The 24,817-nt window shown below is 33.3% G+C and overlaps 3 protein-coding genes across 11 annotated transcripts in view; 2 read left to right on the forward strand and 1 right to left on the reverse strand.

Moving 5' to 3' along the window:
• On the forward strand, positions 1-4,752 carry LOC129787819 (uncharacterized). Of its 2 annotated transcripts, none has more exons than XM_055823620.1 (6): positions 1-117; positions 163-388; positions 455-785; positions 851-907; positions 966-1,071; positions 2,073-4,752. In XM_055823620.1, the coding sequence occupies exons 1-6, from the start codon at positions 1-3 to the stop codon at positions 2,889-2,891; spliced, it is 1,656 nt and encodes a 551-aa protein (XP_055679595.1). In that variant the 3' UTR covers positions 2,892-4,752. The 2 variants fall into 2 exon arrangements, with proteins under 2 accessions (XP_055679595.1, XP_055679596.1); XM_055823621.1 differs by having other exon boundaries at positions 181-388.
• LOC129787817 (mutS protein homolog 5-like) overlaps positions 1,079-24,817 on the forward strand; it is a 41,181-nt gene continuing 17,442 nt past the window's right edge. Inside the window, exon 1 of the mRNA XM_055823618.1 lies at positions 1,079-1,618. The gene's annotated coding sequence lies outside the window, so the exon portion shown is untranslated. The remainder of the gene's footprint in view (positions 1,619-24,817) is intronic.
• The window catches only part of LOC129787812 (roundabout homolog 2), a 25,718-nt gene continuing 4,380 nt past the window's right edge, over positions 3,480-24,817 (reverse strand). For 3 of the 8 annotated variants that reach the window (XM_055823608.1, XM_055823606.1, XM_055823607.1), the window contains exons 3-19: positions 15,640-15,761; positions 15,320-15,506; positions 13,811-14,119; positions 13,516-13,654; positions 13,259-13,389; positions 12,883-13,160; positions 11,373-11,577; positions 10,937-11,174; positions 9,935-10,016; positions 9,670-9,840; positions 9,226-9,517; positions 8,638-9,138; positions 7,810-8,036; positions 7,516-7,726; positions 7,304-7,454; positions 6,866-7,174; positions 3,480-5,728 (exon numbers count right to left, since the gene is read on the reverse strand). In XM_055823608.1, the coding sequence (XP_055679583.1) occupies positions 5,362-5,728; positions 6,866-7,174; positions 7,304-7,454; positions 7,516-7,726; positions 7,810-8,036; positions 8,638-9,138; positions 9,226-9,517; positions 9,670-9,840; positions 9,935-10,016; positions 10,937-11,174; positions 11,373-11,577; positions 12,883-13,160; positions 13,259-13,389; positions 13,516-13,654; positions 13,811-14,119; positions 15,320-15,506; positions 15,640-15,761 (3,920 nt within the window). In that variant the 3' untranslated portion in view covers positions 3,480-5,361. The remainder of the gene's footprint in view (positions 5,729-6,865; positions 7,175-7,303; positions 7,455-7,515; positions 7,727-7,809; positions 8,037-8,637; positions 9,139-9,225; positions 9,518-9,669; positions 9,841-9,934; positions 10,017-10,936; positions 11,175-11,372; positions 11,578-12,882; positions 13,161-13,258; positions 13,390-13,515; positions 13,655-13,810; positions 14,120-15,319; positions 15,507-15,639; positions 15,762-24,817) is intronic. The other 5 variants (XM_055823610.1, XM_055823609.1, XM_055823612.1 and 2 more) reach the window with 4 other exon arrangements.

Genomic DNA, 24,817 nt, shown 5'->3' on the forward strand with positions numbered 1-24,817 from the left:
ATGGAAAAGAATATTCTTTACGGAGGCGAAGTTCTTGAGAACTTCCCGCAAAAGTACAAATCTTTGGGGGAATTTTATTACGACAAGTTGTACGATGCTGGGAATGAAACTGAAATTGTAAGTATCCTTATGTCTTGTACACTTAAATTAGACCAAGATTAGGATTTTTTTTGTTGGCAGATTGATGCAAATTCCGGACGCATATTATCCCGAAAGGAGCTTCTAGATAAGACTGAGCGCTTGGCAGGATATTTAACCAAGCTTGGAATAAAGCCGGGACATTCAATTGCTATTGTTAGTGAGAATCGTTTAGAATTCCCTGTGGTTGTCCTTGCAGCTTTTTTTAGCGGAACTGCCCTGAATCCTCTAAGTCCCACTTATACGGAAAGTAAGTACAGACAATCCTGGTGGATCTGAAGATAATCCTGTTAAAGAACTTCATTAAAAATCTCAGAAGAAATCCTTCATGCATTCACCATTGTTCAGCCAAGAGTTGTCTTTGTATCTCCTGCTGTTATGGACAAAGTCAAGGCAGTCCTTAAGAAGTTAAATCTAAGGAGCATCCTAATCCAACTGGATGAGGATGGAAAACGTGGGAGACAAGCATTCAACTTCAGTGACATCATCAAGATCGACAGATTGAAGCCCAAAAACAAATTAAAACCACCAACTGTGGATATTGCTAAAACTGTTGCTCTCATTCTTCTATCCTCCGGAACTACAGGACTCCAGAAATGCGTCCAAATAACTCATCTAAATCTCCTGGCTGCTCTTTCAAGCACAATGTTAGCATCCACCAAGATTTTGGAATCTTTAGAGATTTTTGGGATTAACTTATTCTTCCTTTTAGGGAATTATTTGTGCACTTTGAGAGAAACAAAGATGTGATCCTCACAGTGATGCCATGGTAAGGAATCCTTTACTAATTAAATAGAATTTCAAACTAATATTTTAATTCCCGGAAGGTGCCACTGTTTTGCCCTGATGACTACGCTGAGGCTTTTGGCTTTCGGTGTAAGGATTGTATCCCTTCCACGATTTGAGGAAGGAAAGTACATAAAAGCCATTGAGGTAATTAAATGAACATAATCCACGTACCTTTCCCATAAAGCCCCAGAGATTTTGCCCAGAAAAGTGGTCAGAAGAAAAGCTTCCGGACGTTAAACTCAGGTCTTGATGATTTCTCAGTAATTCTTGCACAATTTATCACAAAAACACTCACAAATACTTTCAAACATTTAGTGAAACATTTTCTTATCATTTGGAAAATTAGGGAAATTAGAAATCACAAAAAATTGAATATTATTTCGTACAGAGAAAAACTAACCTTCAATTTCACAAAAAGGGCGCGAAGCGCTCTTTTTCAGAAAGAACGCATGAAGCAAATGCAGACTTGCTGCAAAGCGTACTTCTCTTTCTCGCGCTCATTTTTTTTCTGTGGAAAGAATTATTTTTCAAGCAAAATTGAAGTGCTAAAAATTAGTTGATTTGTTTGATTTTCAATGAAAAACTTTGAGAAAAAAGGTTCTAGACGTTAAAAGAAGGCCGAAAAGGGAGAGAATTGTGAAAATCATCGAAGAAAACGTCGAGTTTGAGAGGTTTTTTGGCAACACTGTGGGTGAGTTGTGTTTTATCGTTACAAACTTCCTTATTATTTTATTGAAATGATTGAAATATTGCGGAAAATCTTTAATTATGGCTATATTTGCTAAATAAGATTAATTAAGTGTCTTAAGAACAATTTCCATGAATATTCTTATTTATATTCTGTGCACAAAAATAGAAAAAAGTAAAAGAACTCTTTAAGAATTGTTCTGATCCGGAAGTTCCACTTCCGGATATCTTTTAACTCACACACTTCTCTCTTGATATCCTGGCTCTCCTGACTACATTCAGGGACCAAAGATTCAACAGGAAAGTTCAGTTTATTCTTTTGATGATTTACCAACAATTTAGAAAGAATTTTTCATAAATTCACAATGATACAAACTTCGCGTTTCGTCTGGTCACTTTTCTGAGCAAATCCTCGTGAAATCATCAGTATTGGTTAACAAAATCCCCCAAAACTGTAGGATTACAGTGTCTCAGTGTGTTTTGTGGCACCTCCGGTGATGCTTTGGTTCAGCAAAGCTCCAATTCTGGAGAAGCACAACCTCCGGACAATCAGGGAGATTTATTCAGGATCTGCTCCACTTAGCATTGAAATTGTCCAAAGTATCCAGAAGCGCATACCTAATCTCCAAGTTGTCTACAATGGGTACGGTTTGACGGAAACAACCACCGGAGTGCTGCATGCAGATTCCCGGAAAAGCAAATCCAACAGCATTGGGTGCCTCTGGAGGGGAATTTGGGGGAAGGTAGTTCATCAGGAGACCGGGGCTGTCCTGCCGCCCAATACTCCCGGGGAATTATGCTTCAAGGGTGGTCAAGTAATGCTGGGCTACATGGGGAATGAAGAGGAAACAAGGAATGCAATAGATGCCGATGGATGGCTTCATACAGGTGACATTGGTTATCACGATGACGACAAGGAGTTCTTCATTGTTGGACGAGCTAAAGAGTTGATCAAGTACAAAGGCTTTCAAGTGCCTCCTGCTGAACTGGAGGCTCTCCTTCTGGGTCATCCAAAGGTCAAAGATGCTGCTGTTATTGGACTCTCGGATGAGGTTGCTGGGGAACTTCCAATGGCATTAGTTGTTAAGAAATCAAATATTTCCGTGCGGGAGGAGGAGTTGATTTATTTTATTGATGGACAGGTTTCCTATCCCAAAAAACTCCGAGGTGGCCTTAAGTTTGTAGATGAGATCCCAAAGAACGCAAATGGGAAAATTATGAGACAGGAACTCAAGAAGAAATATGGGAAAATTAAAGGATTTTCATCTAAACTCTAAATTAAATAAATTAATTGGGAATTATAGGTTCTCTAGGAGTATTAAAATATTAATGCTATAGTATTAATAATTTCATAATTTTCTTAATTGATTGACTAATTTATTACACGTCGCGTAACAAATAATTACGACGTAATCTTCAAGCCCTTAATGTGTTAACTATATGTACAATAAAATTTAACACTTCAATGACCTGAGGATGACGTCGTAAATATTTCTTACACACCGTGTAATAAAATATCAATCGGGTAAGAAATACTTACCCAGTTAACTAATGTTTCAATGATTTTTTGTTGATATAAATAAAATTCAATAAATTGTAATTTTCGTTATTTTTTAGTTCTTACTTAAGCTAAATCATTATTTTATTAAATTCAATTAAGGAAAAAATTGAGAATCAATAAATAAAAAGATTTTAATGATAAACTTGTCCTAAAACACATACGGTTGTCACATTATTGCCAGCCGGGATATTGTCTAACAAAAAAATCCGAAAAATTTTTTACAGAAGCGTATAAAAATCTAAAATGTCTTAAAATTACTTAAAAAGCAGGAATTGTGTTAAAATAAAATAAGAAAAACAAAGAATAAGGATTTATTTGATTTTATTTCACATTACTTTATAAGTATACACTATTTTTACATTTTTCTCAATAAAAGGGTTTTCCAAAATTTTCAGTTGTTTTTTTTTTACTTTGAAATATCTCTATTTACATGGATTTATTCGTTACATGCATCTACCGGTGTACGTAAATGGGTTGCGAAAGTTCTAAAAGTTTTTGTTTTTTATTATTTTTACTAAAAGATAGACCATTACAAAATTTATGTATTGCCGTTCATAGAAATTTGATATTTTTTGTTGTTTAAAATGCACCATACAAAAAAGTTCTAACTCGGTTCTAACCACGTTATGAGTTTGTTTTTTTTAATATGTTGTGTATTGTATGGGAGTACGCATAGATTAGGTTTTCATGTTGATTTTTTTTAAATCAGCTTTTTTTTTGCAAATTACATTATTATGCATATCACATCACATTTTATCACAGTTTTGCAAATTTTTAAAATTTCCTACATTTTATGTTACGCTTCGTAGAACAATTTCTAAATACACTTAAAATGTATATGTATGTTATGTATATATCCAACAAGGATTAAATGCTAATTTAGGTTAGAAAATGAAATTAATTTTTTTCGCAACTACAGGCTCGTTTTTTTTTGTTTTTCGTTCTTACAAATTGCTTTCGAAACTACTTTAAAAAAAAACTTGTTTTTTGATTAACTTTAACCACGTTTTACGTTTTTTATCATTTTTTTTTTAAATTTAATAATAATTAAATTCAATAAATAAAGGAATATTTCTACCAACACGTTCACCTTTTTTTTAAATGATTTATTGCAATGCCTTAAATTAATATTAAATGAAAATAATAATTTATTGTTAAGCACACAATTTGATTTTTTGTTAATTATTTATTTTCTTGAATTCTTTCAAGGATTCATTATTCATGAAAATATTGCAAAACAGATAGAGACTAAAAAATATTTATATCATATTTGATATGAAATTTGATATTCTAAATCAGGATGTATACATAAAAGTTTTTTTTTTAGATATGTTTTTTGCATATTGTGCCAAGAGTTTTCAACATAGAATTATAATAAATTTTATGCTTATATATTAAGGAAGATAGATAACTTGTAAAGAGAATAAGGAAGTCAACAGACTATGTGGAAGTTGATTTCTTTTTCATAAATTCTTAAAACAAAAAACTTCTCCCTTTAAGAATTTCTTTTCAAAATTTGATTAATTTGTCTCGATTAACGGTCCAAAATTTTTATCAAACAAAAAAGGAAAGAAAAATGATATTTTGCAGTAAATAACAGAAAGAGAAACATTATTATGTACATCTTTCATTCAGTCTTGAGTAGTTTTATTGCATTTTCTTTTACTTCTGCAAAAGATGGGGAGGTGATTTATCTTCTAATATAACACGAGCTAATGTTATAAATTTATCCTCATTCGTGGGTGGAAAAGTACAAATTCTACAATAGACAAATACGTCGCTAAAATGGACTAGCAAACAATGGATCTTGGGTCCTATTTTATTTATGTTTAGTACACGTTAATACGGAGGTTTTATGTACAGAGTTTCTTTAGTAATTTTTTTTTATGTATGATTGCATAAAGAAATATGTTAAGTCTTGAGTGGATTAATAAATATGCTATTTGTGTGTAGAAAAGGTTTTCTTTTTTGTTCTTGAATTTTCGCCAAAATGTTTTCTTCAGACTATTTTTTTTAAGCCATGTACCATATTAAAATCTTTTTTTTCCTCTTAAAAGATTCTTTAATTAGTAAGTTGTTAGTGCCAAATTTTTTGCGGCTTCTTGACTAGAATTTCTGCGTTAGTTTTGTTTTTACTAGACCAGCAACTTAGGCCTTCTCTCAGGTTAGTATATTAGGGGGATTATTTACTGCGATGGATCATTTGTTTCAGCATAAACGCATGAACTTTCTTCACTGCATGAGCAACACGTATCGGTGTCTTCACGTGATGCATAACAGTCACTATTATTTTGATCAATAAGTTTATCATTTGTCGAAGAATTGTCATCATTTCGGTTGTATTCATAGTCATGGGATGTTGAAATAATTGGTGGATTCTCTCTGCCTCTTTCACCACGCTCTGGTGGCTTCTTTTTCCTCTGGTAGTGCCTCGTACATCGAACAGGTTGCCTCAGTGAATGCTCAGAACATTCCGATGAACACGTATAAATTATGTTGTGCTGATAGTCTGGATTGTGGAGCTGCTGGTGCGATGCCAAAGCATCACAACTACTGAAATTGCATTGATACGGATTATTGCACATTTTCTCTTTTATTCTTCTACAATTTAATAAAAGGTTTTAAACTAGAATTTTGCAGTGAAGGAAGTTAGAAGGAATTGGCAAGAATATCTCGTTTTTCTTTCAGTGTATTTATTGCAACAAATCTATTTAACTAATTCAATTGGAATATTCTCTTTAGGATTGGATTGAAGCTTGAAAGGTTTTTTTAGGCTGTGATTACAAAAAAAAAAATTCCGGTTAAGGATTGTATCCGTCTAAGAATCTGATGCTTAAAAATTTAAGTTCGATTTAAAAAAAAACTCAAGTTAGGTTTAAAATTTTGGCCTAGCCTAACTTAGGCCTAGTTTAACATAAGAACTAAAGCCAAGAGTTAAAACCTTAAACTAAGCTTATAAATAGGCCTAGCCTAAAAAATAATGTCTGGTTTTAAAATCTAGAAGAAACTGAACTAAAAAACTTAGGACTAGATTAAAAAAGTAAGAGCCAGATTACTAGACTTAGGCCTAGCTCAAAAAACTTTAAATTTAAATATTTAATGTTGGCTTTAAAAATTAAAATCTGGCTCAAGAAATTTTTTTTAGACCTAGCGTACAAAATTTAGCTTCAGCTAAAAAAAACACTTTATGTTAAAATAGGAAACTATAGCTATGTAGGCCTAAAAAGCCTTAAACCGAGTAAAACTAGGCCTACATTAAAAAAATTTGGGCCTAGCTCAGAAAACATGGGTTTAAACCGTTTAAACTATATTAAACTTTAAGCTATATTTAAAAAAATAGACCCAGATTTAAAAACTTTATTTATTTTATTTATTTATTTATTTTATTTATTTATTTATTTAAAAACATGCCCTGAGTATAAAGGTATACATACATATAGCGGACTATACACCAACCTATTTCAAAAAACTTAGGCCTAACTCCAAAATTTTGGCATCGATAAAAAACTAAAACCTGGTTTAAGAAACCGATCTAAGCTTACCTACTTATTAGTTCTCATTACATTTTCTTACGTCATTAAATCTATGAAACATTAGCGCTCATGTTTCATCTCTGAGTCTTGATAAGGTACATTTGAAACATTTTCCCAAAATTGTTGTTTAATTTATTTAATTATTTAACATACTCACTGAGAATTGTTGCAGTAGTTAATTTGTTGCTGATTGTGGCGTTGATAGTCGGAATGTTGATTTGCATGGCATTGCTTATGATGTTTAGGAACATGGTGATTATTTGGCATATTTGAGACACAACATGTAAAATGACCTACATTTTGGCAGCATTTCTGATATTGTCCACCCACCGGATAGGGTAGTAAACTATTGTAAATGTTTTCAGTGTTGTTCAGTTGCTGATGGACATCCCATGGGGTGTAACTTGAAACGGAATTCCCGCATGATGATCCACTATTTGCCGAAACTTGCGATGTATTCATTGCACTGTGGGGGGAAATTTTGAAAATATTTTCTGCATTCAGAATAAAACTTTTCTGCGGGGAAAATTGTTCTGGAACTTCTGAACAATTCTGAACTTTAAATAAAAAGGGGAAAATAATGAAAAGTTCTTACAGTCCACCGCATGATTTAGAAGCTTGCTGGGCACTTCTATCCAATTGATGATTATCTCCGGTGTAGAAGAGTGCAGGATTTGCACTTCCTGGTATTGGGGGTGGATGTTCCGGTGGGGGTGGTAGGAAATCTGTCCAATTATTGGGAACTACTGTAAATATTATTCACTTTACACACACAATTGCCCATTCTAAGGGACACGTATGACTTACTTTGCGGAAATTGTGTGTACGGGATTGACGGCTGAGGTTTACCACCCTGCAAGGCATTCGATGTGGGACTCGATGCTCCCGATGAGTAGGGTTCTCGGCTGCAATTGGAACGTTTTGTGCATGTATCGCTGGATGATCTACTGCTCCCACTTGGATTACCATTGCTAATCAACATTGTTGTTGCATAGGGTGTCGGGTTCTCAGGAGATTGCTACAAAGAGGAGGGGGGGGGGGAATGGTGCAAAAGGATATTATTACTAAACTTCCTGAGGTCATTTATCGGTGCCAATTTACCTTTTGGCAACTGTAGAAGGTGCTAAGATTCCTCGTGTCTACTTCAGCATAGTCCGTGCCAATTTCCCCATAAGATCCAGGTGTGTTGGAATTATTAACAAGGAGTTTTGCTTCACTAAGTCCAGAATCTTTATCCGTATCACCAGCACGCCATCCTCTATCAATCCAAATGCTTTCCTTTCCATTGAGAGCCAGAGCTGCAATATCGCTCGCATTGACGCTAGGGACTACAAAGGAGGAATTTAATTGAGTTTTAATAGTTTTTAGTGCTTTCCTTTCTTCAAGAACTTCATTTTGAGGTATTAGTGAAGGACTTTACGCACAATGTATGGTGAAAGTTTTATAAATATAAAAATTTAAATTGAAAATTAAACAAAGCATAAATACAATTAAATAACTCCGCTAATGCTTTTTTGCTGATTTGTTAGTGATTTTTGAGAAATAATTTTAATAGGCAAGTAAAAAATAAAATAATGACGTCATTGTTGATTTTTTTTGGAAAAAAAAATTGACAAAAAATTGTTAATTAAAATTAAAAAAAAAAACGAAGTCTCTTTGGCGATTTATTATTGTGTTGTACTTGTTTACAGAATTACACTTATCCAGCTTATTGCTAAATAAATAGTTTTTGTCAAGGTTTTTGTAATACAGAAATGAATAAACCCCTTTAATAGGAAAATTCATAATTTATTCATCCAATTTTTCGTTTCAAATAAAATCTTTCAATCTTAAAAAAAAAATTAAAAGAATTTCAAATTAAAAGAAATTCCCATACATGGTGCATAATGGCCTTTAGAAAAAGACAATAAGAAAAGTGGAAAAACTTACCATTTAAGTGATTCATCCCTTTGCTAAGTCGATGCTTTTTGCGGAAGAAAATCATTGCTGTTCCCGATGCTACAATTATTGTCACGAGCATAAGGATTAGGAGGATCATGAACCATGGTTCGTGTACAATATCCCTCTTTTGGGGATCCTCAGATGTGGATGCTGAACCACTCGGGTGTGCTCGTGGTGGTGAAATAATGTACGTGGGGTCCATAAGGAGTGTTACTGGTTGCGAATAGGGCCCTGGGCCGACTCTTGTGTACGCCACAATGCGAATACTGTACGTGGCGCCAATTGTGAGATTGTTAAGCATAACAGACATTGTGGTGGCATTGAGTGTCATTTGGGCGAGAATTTTCGATGAATTCCCAGCCTTCACTTGGATTTTGTACCCCAATATAGCACCATTGTGATGCTGATTCTGCGGTGGCAACCATCGTACCCATCCAGCTGTGAGATTCAGCATACCCGTCTGCACATTGTCAGGTGGTGCAGATGGAACTGGAGGGAATATAATGTAATGAAAAATTGAGTAAGATGGATGGTATGAGCTTATATTTTTATAATGATAATGCCTCCCCCACTCACCGTCTTCCAGTGTCTGCACTATTTTCGAATTACTCGGTTGACCTTCTACACTTTGGTAAAAGGGTGCAATGAAAAATTCATATTTGGTAAATTTCTTTAAATTCCCCACAACGTGCGTCTCCACTTTGGGGTGCATTATTGTGATTATGTTGTAATTCTGTGAGCCACTGCTTACATCACGAAAGCGTAGGTACAAGCCCTGTATGTATTCCTCATTGAATGTGATATGTAGCCTCCAGTCCAGACGTATTGATGTTGAATTTACAGCCACGGCATTTACAAGTTCAACAATCTACAAATTGTTTACATAATAACAGAAAATTCTCTTTTATAAAATTTTAAAGGAAAGCATATAATATTTCATGCTACAAATAGGGGAGAATTGTATGTGATGCGGAAATTGAGGCACGTTTAGGTGAAAATTTATGAGGAACAAAGTGTCACCTTTTCACTGAGAACACCACGGGCTGCAATTAATTTTGATTGTGGTATTATTTCACTGCTGGCACCCAATGTCTTAACACTGTGAGACAATAGCGATGGTATAGAGAGTCCATAGATATTTTCAGCACGAACCAAAAATACATAAGAAGTCGCTGGCTTTAGTTCAGTTATCTACCAAAGGAAAAAAGAAAGAAATTTGCGGGTTGTATGAGATGTCCTTTTATATAAATATAGGTACCAATTATCTTTCGTCTTTTATTCTTACCGTAATTGTTTGATTTGGCACGCGATGAGCAGCAACCACCCACCCTGTCTGCAAATCTGAACTAAAATATTCCACAGTGTAGCTAAAAGGAGAATGAAGGAAAGCAATAAAATAAATTCAATTGAAAGGTTTTCTTTAATAATAAAGCAATAATAGGGATCTATAGAATATAATGTTTGCAATTGAGAATTGACAAAAGATTTGCTGCTTATTTAACTGCTTGCGATTTTCTCTCTCTTTTGTGTGAATTATTCGTTTTATTTTGTAGGTAATTTGGAGGAAAAATTGATAAATTAGGGGAAGTGATATAGTAAAATGTAAAGTAAAGAGGCAGAGTAAACGTAGAGAGAAGAGAAGAATTTATTTTGGAATTTAGAACAAACATTAGGTTGAAATTTTAATTGAATTGTGCTCTTTATTAGCGGCACAGAAAAATTAGCTTTCAGTGAAATTTAGAAATTATTTAGAACTTTAACGATGGAGGCGCCTTGTAGTCTTTGGATGTTTCTCTTTATGAGTAAATTTAAAAGAAAATACTGATGCTCACATTTTATAATAATTAATCAATTAAAAAAATAATTTTTTAATAATTTTAAGCAAAAACTTTACACACAAAAATCCTAAATAATTCTTTAAAATAAAATATTAAATCAAGTTCAAATGAAAAACTTTCTTTCGCAATAACATTTCTCTCCTTTATATTTATTTGGTGTTGAAAAAAATTGAAAACCTTAAGAATAATGACCATCATTTATCAGACATAGTATATACGAAGACTCCGCTTAATGTTCCAAAAGAAAAATCTCTACAATATAAAGGTTTATAGAGAGGAATCGAGAGAATACGGCGAAGCATTCTCGTAAAAAAAAAAGTTTTGGACATAAAGTCGCTTCTATGGTGCGTAAATGGGCTGTAGCCTGAGTGCGTATGTGTGTTTAAGACAAATTAGAAGCAATATTTAATGAATTATGTACATTAGGGATTTAATGAAACAACACTCACCCAATTAGACTGGAAGCTTCCTCACTTTGATTCCTCCTCCAAGTTAGTGTTATAGAATTCTCGGTGATATTAATGATTCTGGGTGCTGAGGGGGGTGCTGGGAAAGTGCTCGGATCGGGTATTCGGTGAAATATGGGCGAAGTACTTTTCTTCACACTCAATGATGCTGACCACGATGTTTCACCACTCTCCGATGAGGCTGTACATGTGTACAGGCCAGAGTCTGATAGTTGTAGGTCTATATAGGGAGGAAAGAAAAGGGAGAGATTCATTTGGTGGTTGACGATGGGGAAGAAAGAAAGAAAAAAGTTTATGTATTTTGCGCGTTTCATAATTGATTTAGTCAAGGGGCATAAAATTTTAAATACGCCATTTAATGATGCATGATTTATGGAGTTTATCTCGTCCCTCGCGTGTGATGGTGGATAAAACTCACTCGTTATACGGAGAGATCCATTTTGCTGTATCATAAAATGCCGTTGCCCTGTAGCAAGTACCACCCCATCTTTGTACCATTTTATAGTGGGTGGCGGGGTACCAATTGCCTGGCATGGGAGCTGAGTTGCGCCACCGACTGGCAGTGTTTGGTTGCTTGGGCCGATTTGAATAATTGGGGGTGGTATGTCATCAACGGATGTCACCTGGAATAATTAATGATACACTGATTAGTCCATTAGTGTCATATTGTCCTGATATGTGAAAAACACAAAATAGCAAATTAGGTGTTTGCCATTTCCTCCCGCGGCTAAAATGTCTGCTGTTTTGCGCGCGAGGGATATCATAATTTAGTATGGACAATGTTATAATTTTATTGTTTTGCCCACCCCCACCCCCACCCCCATGGCAGATTTACTGTGTGGTCAGTGGGTGAGAGAGAGAGTCATAAATGTAACAGATAGGTTTGTCGGAATTTCTGACATGCCCGTCAACTTTTTGCTTTAAATACACATCAACCCCCCGAAATTCTAATGAAGATAAAGCTGGATGAGGTTTCAGCATATTATTTACCCCCGTAGGGATACATAAAGGACATGTTTATTATGCAAAAAAATCCTTTAAAATGATTTTTTTAAACAAAGAAAAAGAAAAAAATGTTCCTCTTTAGGAAGATATTTTAATTATTATGAAAGTCTCTTGAGAACAAAGAGACACAGTTTATTAACATTTTTCTTGAATAATAATTTCCTGGTGTACCCTATTTGTTTCTAAATTGAATATTTCTCAGGTTTCATAACTAATTGGAAAATTTTTAAAACCACAAAAAAGCTCGTGCGCCCATGGGAATAGAACATTAGCTTTTATACCTTGTACCCTACATTATATTAGCACAAGAATCAAGAGGAAGAAAAAGAAAGAGCATACCAGGAGCGTAGTCAGGGATTTTTTTTTTGGGTGTCTAAATACCCTAAATGTAAAGAAATTGATTTTTAGCTTAAGTTGGATTAAAAAAATCACGAAAAAAGGATTTTCAAATGAATAAAAATTTTGAAACGTAAAAAAAGTAATAATATGTTAAAACAAATGTCAAAAGTTAAAAGAGAAATGTCAAACGTTTTTCAACAAAAATATAAAACTTTAATATTCTCTTAACACTATATTTAAAAGATAAGAAACTTTAGAATCTTCAAATATTCAAACATTAAGAAACGCGCAATCCATTACAAAATGAAAGTTAAAAATTTGAAAATAAATGTCATACGTTAGAAAAATATTGTTAAATACTAGAAAATAAATCTTAAGATGTTAATTGAAAACTGTTAATTCAAATACAATATTTGTTAAACTCAATCATATTTAAATCTTGACTTCTAAATCATTTTTTTAAATTCATTTTTAACATTCTTTAAAAGAAAAAAAATCTGAAAACTCCTCCTTGAATAAATTTCTAACTACGTCCCTGGCAGCGTGCGCGAAAGTAAAATTGATACTTAATGTAAATATTATACCTGCAAGAAAGCACGTGTTGTTGCGGAACCAGCTACACTAAGTGCTGAACAAACAAAGTACCCGGCATCTTCTTTCTGTACACCACGTATCTGCATTGTTCCTTGGGATGTGATATGTATGTGACCGTATGAATTATCAGGAAACATTAGCATTTGCGATCCTTCCTTTGTCCAGAATACCGATGGAGGTGGATTACCTTTGGTGAGGCACTCAAACATTGCAATACCATTGAGGCCGACTTTTTTATCTTGTGGCCGTACAGAGAAGCTCGGAGGTGCTACAAGAGAGATGGGTTGTTTATTCATAAATCTTTCTTTCTTTCATTTTTTTTAAATGGTGAAGAAGGAGGAAATTTTAAAGTCATTTTTCTCTTACAATTGACAATCAAATGAGCTCTTGCACTTATTTGTCCCACGCTATTGTGTGCCTCACAAATGTACATTCCCTCATCCGTTAAAGCTACATTCTTTATTATTAGGCTCTTGTCACTTTCCAATATATCCGCCCTGGAAGTACATAATAATAAATTGATAAAGAGTGTCGAAAAAATAAACTGAGAGATTGTTGTGCAAAGGGGCAAGATTGTGTGTATGTAAGAAGAAGAAAAAAAGGCGAGGAACATGGTGTTATACCTTCCCACCGGCATGTTTCCATCATCTTTTCGCCAGAGAATCTGTGGCTGGGGGTCTCCACCCACGGAACAGTGAAATTGAACGGTCTGTCCACTTAGAACAGTGATATCCGTGGGTTCTTTATTGAAGTACGGTTTCACTGTTTGAGGCACGAAAAAAAAGGAGAGAAACATTAAAATAGGATTTTGAAACATATGCCAATTGCCTTCAAAATTTTATGCAAGACTCATGCATAAATATGCATATGGGAGCCAAGAACATACAGCAACAAGAACAACCAAGAATATATTTATACCTTGGACAGTGAGCTTGGCGTAGGCACTCTCCCTTGTACCTACAACATTCTGTACAATACACTGGTATCGTCCTTCATCAAGTGGGCGCACGTCGTTGATCAACAAATTTCCACCATCCACTATTCGCATCCGGAATGATGGCAAGTTGTGGCTGGTGTGTCCCGTATCTAAATCTAAATTCATCCCATCCTTCTTCCATATTAGTGTGGGTTCGGGATTCCCCTTTGGTGGGCCACATTCCAATAGGGCTGTCTCACCCGCCGCAACTCGTGTATCTTTGGGTTCCACACGAAAGTCTTCCCTCAGAACTATAAAACAAAATACATAAATATGTATAGATGTAATGTAGATATATAGCTACATATATATTATACTTGAAAGAGACTTTCATGTAAAACCGCCAAAAGCATTTGTAATAATACTTGTAAACTGCATTCAGAGAAAACTAAGTCTCTTTTGTGTTAATTGCTTCTACTAACACATTTTCTTGGGTGTTTGTCATCAATATTTATATTATTACAAGTCTTTCAGAAAGTTTATGTCTTTCAGTGACATTTATTTCAATTTATGGCTTAAAATCGTGTTTTAGACAAATAAGCACAATTTTTTATGATTGACTTCTCTCTCACTTCTACGCGGAAACGTTTAAATCTTTCTGAATTCAATGAAGATGTTAAATCGTTTTTAATCAGATCAAATAGTGTTGTCAGGAAGTGAGTTTAGAGTGTTTCTAAACAGGTACCTTAAAAGTTTAGCTAAATTAGGGTTAATTTTGGAGGTAAAATAAACTTTTTTCTCTTCTTGAATTTACTTAAAGACTTTTTTTCTTCAAATTTTGTAATAAAAAACGTTTAAGTTAGAGAAGAAACGTCGATGTCAAACAATAGAAAAGAAAGGTAAAAGACCTCAAAAGTAATGTCAAACGTTAAGGAACGTCAAACGCTATAGCGTTTCATGATTCATAAAATAGAGAAAAATTGTAAAACGATAGAAAAAGAAACGTCGATCGTTAGAATTTCACAAATAGTTTGTCAAAAATTGTTAATGCGAATGTAAAAGCCGTTAATATTCGATTTAGTGATCTAAATATTCATAAACCAAGACGATATATTAGGTCGTCCACTTTTAATATATTTTTAATTTTTTTAATGATTCATTTAATTTTAGAAATAGATCGTTTTTCTAAAAAACTCTTTTTACTATTTAAACAGATTCCTAAATACGTTTTTGTTTACCAACTAAACTAAACTGAATCTTACTAAAACACTTTAAAGCATTTTTTAATTAATTTTGTAATGAAAAAAAACTATCAATGATAATGCAGTAAAAGCTGAAATTTCGATAATAAATTATCCTTTCATCATAATCGAAATATCTTTTCCAATTCTTATCAAACAACCTATATACAGCATTATATAGGCCATGTAGTCAAATATAGACTTCTCTAAACCCATCCTTATATAAAAGAAAAAAAAGGAATGATGAATATAAAGAAGAAGCAAACTCACCTGCAATTTGCAGGGTGGCATTTCTACTTTGTGCTTTACCAGCAACATTTTTTGCTACACACCAATAAACTCCGGCATCCTGTTCCTTTTTCCCATGTACCGTCCTCAGGAAAAATAGGGAACCAGATGGCAGTAATACTCGATGTGATTTATTGTCATTGGGGCTTGTCTTCACGGATTCGCCATCCTTTTGTGCAAAGAAGAAGGAGAAGAATGGGAGAGCAAAAAATGTAGATGAAGTGTTAACATAATTTCAGTCCTATGATGAAGTATCTCCAACAACGTCTTTGTAGCGAGTATCTGACAAAAGTAATTTTTACCTTAAACCATTCTATCGTGGGCTCAGGTCGGCCTTCGGCTTTGCAATTGAGTGTGACAGGCTCCCCTTTGGGTACAAGAATATCCGATGGATGTTCAGTGATTCTCGGTGAACGGTATTGAGCTGCAAAGATATGAGAATCAATATTAATTTTCAATTACAACCCCAGGTATTCACAAAGACAAATTCTTATCTCTAAATCCACATTAAATTTAATATGCATGGATGAGCTTTAGTTGATAAAAAAGACGCGCATGGCTTTTTCTTTTACAAGCAACTCAACGTATACGTTACTCAAGTTGTTATCTGTGTAAAAGATTGGTATTCAGAAGAGGAGTGACAATTAACAATCTTCTATACGCTAAGTAGAATGTCTCAGAGCTTTATGTACATCCATGCGGATACATATAGGTATATACGTTTTAAGTATATATTCTGTATGTATGGAAGAACAGAAATAAACAATGTAGTTATTTTAAACACTCTGGCTAAGAGCCCAAATGAAAGTGTACTTTTAGCATACCTCTTAAATACTTAAATAGTTAAATACCATTGCATATGTGCGCTTCTCTCTCTCTCACTCCCTATGTGCTGTACATAAATCTCGCGTATGTTCTAAAACATTAAAGACGCGAATAGGGTGAAGAAAAACCTGCTAAGTTGTGAATATAATTCGAAAATTGCATTAGGATTCATGTTCATCGTCATGTCATTTTACGTTTGTCTCCAACAACGAAATTAACACGATAATACGGTAAGAGGCAGTGAGAGAGATTTCCGTGAGATTTTCAAAGTCAATGGTTTGTGGCATAAGGAGGGTATGTTGTATGTATGTATGCGGAATTCTCGCGCATATTTCATGTTTTACCTTTATTACTTGTGGAGGAAATGATATGCAAAATTTTGTTGTTTGCATGAAAAATATAATGCTATTTATGAGCGGTAGTTCCGCTGCAGTTAACGACACATTATAATACATACAATGTTGTTTGTAGGTATTGTTAGTCCTTTGTGACGTTTCGTTGACAACTTAGATAAATTTGAAACTAATTAATGTTGACTATTTTTTCTAAATTTAAATATATTTAACCAATAAACATAAAGAAGGGTATGATGAATGATCTCCATCTTCTACATAATAAAGAAAAAAAATCTCATTCCTATTCAGCTGATTTCTTCCTTAAATATTATATATATTTTCAATCAAAATCCATTTTTTGCATTTTCTGGCTCTCCTGTAGATTTTAGAGTAAATCTGAATGGATTTTTGGGTCATCCCGTACCCGCAGGTTCATCAATTAGGCTGATGTAAAAAAAATGTAAAAAAAAGAATTAAATTTTCTTTTTTAGCCCCCCTTGAAGTAGGATTAAGTTAAATTCAGCTTGATTCAGAAAAACAAATGAGAAGATATGAAACCAAACAGAATTAATAATAAATTAATTTATATTAAAATAAACAAATAATCAGAATTAAATATAGAAGAAATAAAAATTCCATTAATGCCACGCGATTCTCTAACACGTCGTCTTGTTCTTTTTCTACTATTTATATACATAAAAGTCGCTTTTTATGGAAGGTTCCCACATTCTATTTAACTGTATTGTTTTTGTAGAGATAACATATTTTTTCTTCATGTTTTATCGTACAAATGTTTGATGCTGCATAATATACAATCAGTTATTCAGCAAATAAACTATATTAGGTACCATATGTATGCTTCTATATCTGGGGAAAATGCATAGTGTATATAGCTGAATAATTTTGAGTGAGAAGCAAATATTTATCAGATAAATAATAATTCATTTTGTTTGCATAGTTCTTATTTGTACTTTGCACCTACGCATTCACACTTAATTAACATAATTTAGTTGACCTTTGATGATTACACCAAAGTACCATTGTTAATGCATATGCGGTGAAGATATGTGGCTTTTGTATTGTACACGTTATGTTGTGCGCACACCGGGCGCAAGGTTAACGAAAAAAGTGTGAAGAAATCAACGCGTCTTCAGAAGGGATTTTCTCGTCGTTCTCGCGCTGTTATTGTTCGTCATAACAAGAAAAATATTTTCTGTAAAAATGATTAAAGCTATAATGTTTAATTTATTCATAAATTCTGTACATAATAACATGAGAAAGATTGAAATACTTCGACACCCTTCTGTTTTTCCCTATGTGTAACTCTCTTTTGGGCTTTTGATAAACATCAAACTTGCGTGCACACCTCAAAGCATTTCTTTCCCTTCTTGCTAAGCTTTTTTTTTGTTCGTGAAAATTAACTTTTCTCTCCCTCCTTCCCTCTGTTCTTTTTTAAATGACTCATTATAATTAGATTAGAATTGTATTCACGTTGGAATTACATCCAAAATTAACCTACTTATCAGCTAGTTCTTTATTTTACGTATTACAATCTTTAAACATAGAGCAAATTAATACAGCTTATGTACAACTTGTGTTATGGGTTTAATAAGATGGATAGCGAATTAAAATAATCCCCAATTTATACACGAAAGTGGTGGGTGTTTTGTATACCTTGTGCTTATAGTAATTACGACTTTTCACGCATTTTCCAAAGGCTGACTTTTCCACACTAAAGCGGTGGGAGTGACAGAGAATATTTTTTTATTCAATGAGTAAAGGTGTAATTAATTATTAATTTTCTCCCCTAGAACTATTTTTTTTTCGTGCTGGCTGCTGTAATATTTGCCATGCCATAAATTGATAGGGAAATCAGGTACCGCACGTCTACTCCCTGACTGGCCTATTCACATAGTATATTTATTTTGACATTCAACGTGCAGCTCCCATATGAATATCAATTATGATATGCATGAATTATAACGAAGCATCTGTCCTAGCGATGTTGTCACATATGAATAAACAAGATATAGGTTTGGACTACACCCACCCACTATATCATTTTAGCTCCAAAAGCAAAAGGCAAAAAAAAAACTGTCAGTTGGTGGGCCCTATGCGACGTGGAGAGTGAGAGAAAAATCATTTCAATCCCGCATCGCGTGTGATAACTCTGTCCATGCGACCAACAATACTATCATACGAGGAGTTATAAATATCTCGTAAATTAGCGCACGAAAGAATGCATTCCACGATTGCAGACATGCTTTATAATCTGAAATATTAATGGCGCTTGAGATTAGAATTTTTTTTTTTTCAGTAATATAATTTAAAGAATTTTCGCCACACTGTGTGACTGTGAGGAGGTGTGAATGCATGCAGTGAGAAAAGGTGGGGCCTTTTTGTATAAAAGCACCAAAGCAGCGTTCATATAATAAAATTTTCTTAATCGTTTCGTCTCCAGACGGATTAAGAAAGTAGCGGAAAAATGTTTCTTATAAAATTTGCGTGGTCCATGAAAGGGAGAGAAAGGATGACTCACAGCATCTGAAATGTTTAAGTGAACCGCTAAAACTAATAAAGGACACTATTCACACTATATTGGATAACTTTCTATAGTCTCAGTAGAATTCACTACGTAGCCCGACTTAAGTTTACAAGACCGTTAAGTATTACGGTTTAAGAACCCTAAACCCTTAACAGACTAATCTTAAAAAAAACTTAAGTTCGGCCTAAGAAACTTAGGCATCGTATCAAACAACATAAACCTAGTTTAAGACAATTTAGACCTAGCTTAACTTAACTATAGCCCTAAATAATTGAATAAAAAATTATTGCTTAAAACATTGAGGCCTACGTTAAAGCTGTGATCAAGGATATTTTCAATAACGCAGAAAGCTTAGGTTAATTTGAGAGACATACATAAGTCTTATTTTGAGCTAAGGGGCCTGAGAATTTATAAAAATACTTTTTTGATAAATTTAAAACTTATTTCTTAATTAATTAATTCGCGTTAATTTTCACGAAAGAAGTAGAAAAGAAAAAAACTTTCGTCTAATGTTCCTAGAATTCTAAAAGGAGTGTCTGTGCAAATTCTCAAATCTTTAAGTTTAAAAATTCACACATCTTTCTCAAGCTCCTCTGCTATTTTAACTCTTTTACAAGAATATTTTCCCAGGTGTGCATTGAAAAGTCTCGTGTGTAAAATGAATTACCTCCTTTCTTCAAAAGAAATTTTATTTAAAATTTAAAATAAAAAAAGAATAAATAATTAATTTAATGATTAAAGAAATTACAAGTTAATAGCACAAATAATTTAAATACTTAACAGAAAATACTCCACCTACACAAATTATATTCCTCAAAGGGGTTTCCTAATTTGGTTAGAACTTACAAAGCTCCGAAAGGCGATGCCATTTAGGGATAGATATTTTTGTATGCAGATCATACGTAAGTTAATTATAAATTACACATCTCGCTGGGGATTTTATGGGGCAAAAAATTACGTAAGGAAAAAAGAGACATGTCCTATTGTTTGGTTGGAGTGTGTCAAAAAATAAATCGAAAAGTCGCAACTGACAATCTTTAGCATATCGACTCAACAATGGTTCATGACCACATTTATCTATCATTCATTTGTAACGTACCAACTATAAATAATTCATGTGAATAATGAATTCAGAACAGATCTACGTCTTCGTGTGTTACTGCATACATAAGTTATTTAGGTAAATAATATACATACATATGTATATAACATTGTAGTACCAAATGCTTTTCCAGGTAAATGCCAAAAATCTTCCACATGAATAAACGTGGTCTGATTTATTTTAATTATTTTCTTTCCTCCCCAATCTTTAGGTGGTTTTGTATGTTATATTCTATTTATCCATTTATTGTAGTGCAAAAAAGTTCTTGTCTATACTTGGAGGGATATTTGATATTTCATATCTCTCAAATAATACGTGATGTGTGCTTGATAAATTACATACATAGGTACAAAATATGCATCGGACATTTATGTACAACAAGCATGTTGTGTTCTTTTTTGCATATACGTATATCGCGGGCGCACATGTAATGCCAAAAATGACAGGAAAACAGTAAATCATAATTTATTCATACAACAGAGCAAATAGTGTTACATTATTGGGCAATACATTCGTTATATTATCACTCTTTTGACAAATATTGGGATATTTTGCAATTGATGACACATAAAGATCCTATCATTTAACGTGTAATGTTCCCGCTTAGACTGGTGCTTATGGGTGTCGCCATAAACGAAGACATTGAGCAAAAGATGTGTGTGGAAGAGAAGATGAGTGTTCGAGAGGGAATATAAATCTTTCATTTTTTCTTCTTCTTTACATGGAGCTTTAAACGGGAAACTTATTTACGATGAAAATTAATCGTAATATATCATATTTTTTTGAAGAACAACAAACTTAAGTTATTTTTATGAAACATTTAATAAATTGTTTTAAAATCACTTAAAATTGCTTTTGTACATTGTAAATTAGATGAAAAAAAGTTTCAAATCGGGATTTGAACTCAAGGATATTTGCTTGCAAATACCATGCCTTATCCCCTGTGCTAATTAACTTGCTTAAAACTCATCAAAGTGCCGGTTATTGATGTATTCATTTCATTGGGTATTCAACTACTTTTTCCATTTCTAAAATTAATCCTTTTCACCGATGATGTCGCATTACTGTCGGGATTTACGTATAGTAGTAAAAAAAAGCAAAGAAATCAGAGATTTATACTGACTTTAGAACTTCATTTTGAATTCTCTTTTCCATTGCAAACGAATAAATTGATGTTTCTGCTTTTTTTATCCTCTTTTACACAGTATAAATTTGAGAGATAGATATGTTAAAATTTTAAGAAGACTAATTAGAAACTCATTCGGCATTCAAAAAAAGAATGATTGATTATAAAAGCATTTCATTCTGTGCGCGGCGATACATACCGGCATCTCAATAATTTGATCAACTAATCAAATCTATATATGAGAGCTCTAACATTTCTTCATGAGAGCCATGGAGAAGAGGAGAAAGATGTTTCCTGATGCATATCTCGCTTGATTGTCATAAGAGTATTAAAAATCGTGATTCCACAACTTTGTACGCTTCCATGTGTATATAAATTGTGTGTAGAAAAATAATTTTCATGAAAGATACGAACGTGTATATCATTTTTTTTCTTATTTTCACCGCCCTCCGTAAATTTCTCTATGAAATATTTTCATGCATTTATTCTTGAGGAAGAAAAAAACATAACAATATTTTTACTTGTGATAGCATAAGTGGAAATTCACAACATATCATCTTACCGGGAGGATCATGTAATACTTGAGAAATGTAATATATTTCGTCAGGTCATACGAAATGTGTATGCTGTCTAATGGTTCTCCCCCTTTTTTTGCAATGCTTCCTCTCCTTGTTTATCGGTACCACCGTACCGTATAGCATTGCTTGTACTTAATGTATATAAAGACGACTTTTGCTCCCTCCCTTTGCTTGATATATGTTGGGTACTTTGTGAAAATGTCACATTTTATACGTACCACATAATTCTAAAATGAGAAGTACCGCGCTTTTACTTCGTAATTAAAAGAAATGAAGCCGAATTTTAAGACACGTCGTGCTAAAAATTCAATTACTCCTCCGAACACCATCTTTCATAATGGCCAACATCTCGACAAGGATAAATAATTATCAATAATTAACAGGGTTGTCTCGTGAGATTACTGTTTTGGCTACATAGAGTCTCAAGCTGAGAGTACTTACCACGGCGGCGGGGGACACTTTGAAATTCTTAGGAACATCTCATTAAAAATTTATGCTTCAAATTTTAATGTTTAATAATTCAGATGGAGAGGAGGAGAAGTTAATGAAGACTTTAAATTTTTTTGTTATGATATTTTTAGTTTTTGTATTCTTTCCATAAAATTTTGAGATCAAATCTTAAGAGTAGTACTACGAGAAGCTGTAGTGTTTGATTTCTAAGCATCTAAAAGCTCGTGGAAGCTCATATTTGTCTCAAGAAGTTGTAATAATTTATTTAGAAGGGACTTTATAACGTTAGAATAAACATTCAACTAGAATAAAAATAAAACGTTAAATAATCGTTAAATGTTAAAACAAACGTCAAAATAATAAACTAAAATTTAAATTTTAGAATAAACGTCAAATGAATGAAAATTTTACAAAATAAATTTTAAACTTTTGAAAAGAAACGTGAAATGTTTAGCAAAAAAGAAAAGGAGTTTTGAGCCCCTAAAAATTCTCTCATCTTTGGTCTCCCAATTTAGCTGCTTTTGCATTAAAAAATGTCCTCAATTATAAACTCACTCCCCTCAAATCAGATTAAGACATAATAATTTTAGAGTGAAGAAATGGGTAATGCATTTGTGCCTCCTTTCCCCCAGCTCGCAAATTGATCTAAATAAATAATGACAGATGACTATGTGGAGCTATTCTTGCCACCACATAGAACCACAATACAGTCAGGTATTGATTAACGTCGCATGGGATATACTCTTTCCACTCATTATTATTAATGGGTGGAAAGAGTATATCCCATGCGACGTTAACCAATACCTGACTGTATGTTGAGAAAATTTTTGTGGAACTTTTGTGTGCGAGATGATGAGAAAAAAAAGAAGTCTTGGCCATAAGAAAAATAATCGTGATTTTTTCAAACGGAAAAACTTCTCAATTCATCATATTTCAAGGCACATTTATGCACAGATGTACATATTATGTGTTCCAGTAAAAATTTTTTAGTCAAATAATCATTTTCTCGGTGAAAATAGGACCATTGGGGGGCACCAGGATAAATAAACGATTTTGGGAGGCGATTGAAATATCTTTTGCCTGCAGTGTGTGCAACTTTTACGCTCGTGCAATGGGAGTTGAGGGAAATATTGAGATTGGAAGAATAAGAAAAAAAAATTTAATTAGTTTAAATGATAAATATTTACATGAATTTCAGGCTACACACAGTGAAAGATGATCTCTGCCGATATGATTCAGTGGCGAAAGGGATAAGAAAAGTTCATAGTTGGTATATTTTTTCTTTGGTTCTCTGCACTTACTCTCGTAAATCATTGAATGGATGTGGCGCGATGGAGAAGTATTAAGAGAAGATATTTTAGAATGAAGTTTATGCAGTAAATTGTTTACATTTTACTTTGGCTCAAAAGACGAAAGTTTGCGAAAGGATTGAGAAATTATCTTGCATTTTGTGGTGGTATAGGAGGGAACTTTATGAATTAATTAAAATTGAAGGAATTTATTCATTGAAGGCTATGCAAAAAAAAAGAAAGATTTTATTAAATCGTGTGAATTTGCAGAGGAAGGTTGTATGGCAATAGTTTCTTTAGCTTTTGCGCCTCTCTCTTGGATATATTTGCTATTATAGCCGCTCTTGTTTATCTCTTTGTCAATTAAGAATTATTATTATTGCCGATATGATCTTTGCTATATTACCCTTGTTCGAAAAGCATTTAACAAAATGTACACATTTCCTCCGGACTGTGTCGGATAAAAAACTTGTATATAAAAGTCCATAAAGAGGGAATATCAATTTGATATCATAAAACTGTCGCTCAATCCTGGCATTTGATGAAAAGTCCACCATATAAAAATATATCAAATGTAATAAATCACTTTACTATATTTTCCATTTTTTTTCTTTAGTAAATAAATACCTACGTTGGTATTTTGGAAATAGTGGTAAAAGTGCTATTTAATGAAAAAAAATCAAAAGGTAAATAGTGTGAGGAAATATGTATGATAGGTGTAATGTAATTGTATATAAAACGATAAGCCATGCCTCTTCTTAATGCACACACATGATAGTTTCCTCCAAGACAAAAATAAAAAAGAAGAAAAATTTGTCGCGTCTTCTGCATGGAGGTGGAGAAAATTTAATTAAATATCACTCATGGAAATGACTAAACCACACAATCTTTGCTCCTTTGGTGTTCCCCAATGCTATATAGATAATAAAATCAATATCCACGCGAGAGAGAAATAAATTCCTCCAAGTAGAGCTCACCTATATATTACATACATACATATATTGCTTTCTAAAGTAAATGCGGGGAATATTGTTCTTTGCGGAGTAACATATCAAAATTAGATTCACGACATATTGGTGATTTCTTTGTGAGGAGAGACTTGTTACGAGACATAACTGCTTCTTGGAGATTAAAAGAAAATAAAATTCGAATGTAAAGAAAACGACATTTCGAACATTTTTCTTTTTTTGGAACGATGTGTTTCGTCGTTTTTTTCTCAACTTCTCCCAA

This window comes from Lutzomyia longipalpis, chromosome 1 (assembly GCF_024334085.1).
Source record: "Lutzomyia longipalpis isolate SR_M1_2022 chromosome 1, ASM2433408v1".
Lineage (NCBI taxonomy): Eukaryota > Metazoa > Arthropoda > Insecta > Diptera > Psychodidae > Lutzomyia > Lutzomyia longipalpis.

Excerpts from the sequence above, each read along its gene's own strand:
- LOC129787819 (XM_055823620.1), top strand. The coding sequence starts at position 1 with ATGGAAAAGAATATTCTTTACGGAGGCGAAGTTCTTGAGAACTTCCCG. Across the intron at positions 389-454 it reads AAGTCCCACTTATACGGAAA|AAGAAATCCTTCATGCATTC; the intron begins GTAAGTACAGAC and ends TAAAAATCTCAG. Across the intron at positions 908-965 it reads ATCCTCACAGTGATGCCATG|GTGCCACTGTTTTGCCCTGA; the intron begins GTAAGGAATCCT and ends AATTCCCGGAAG.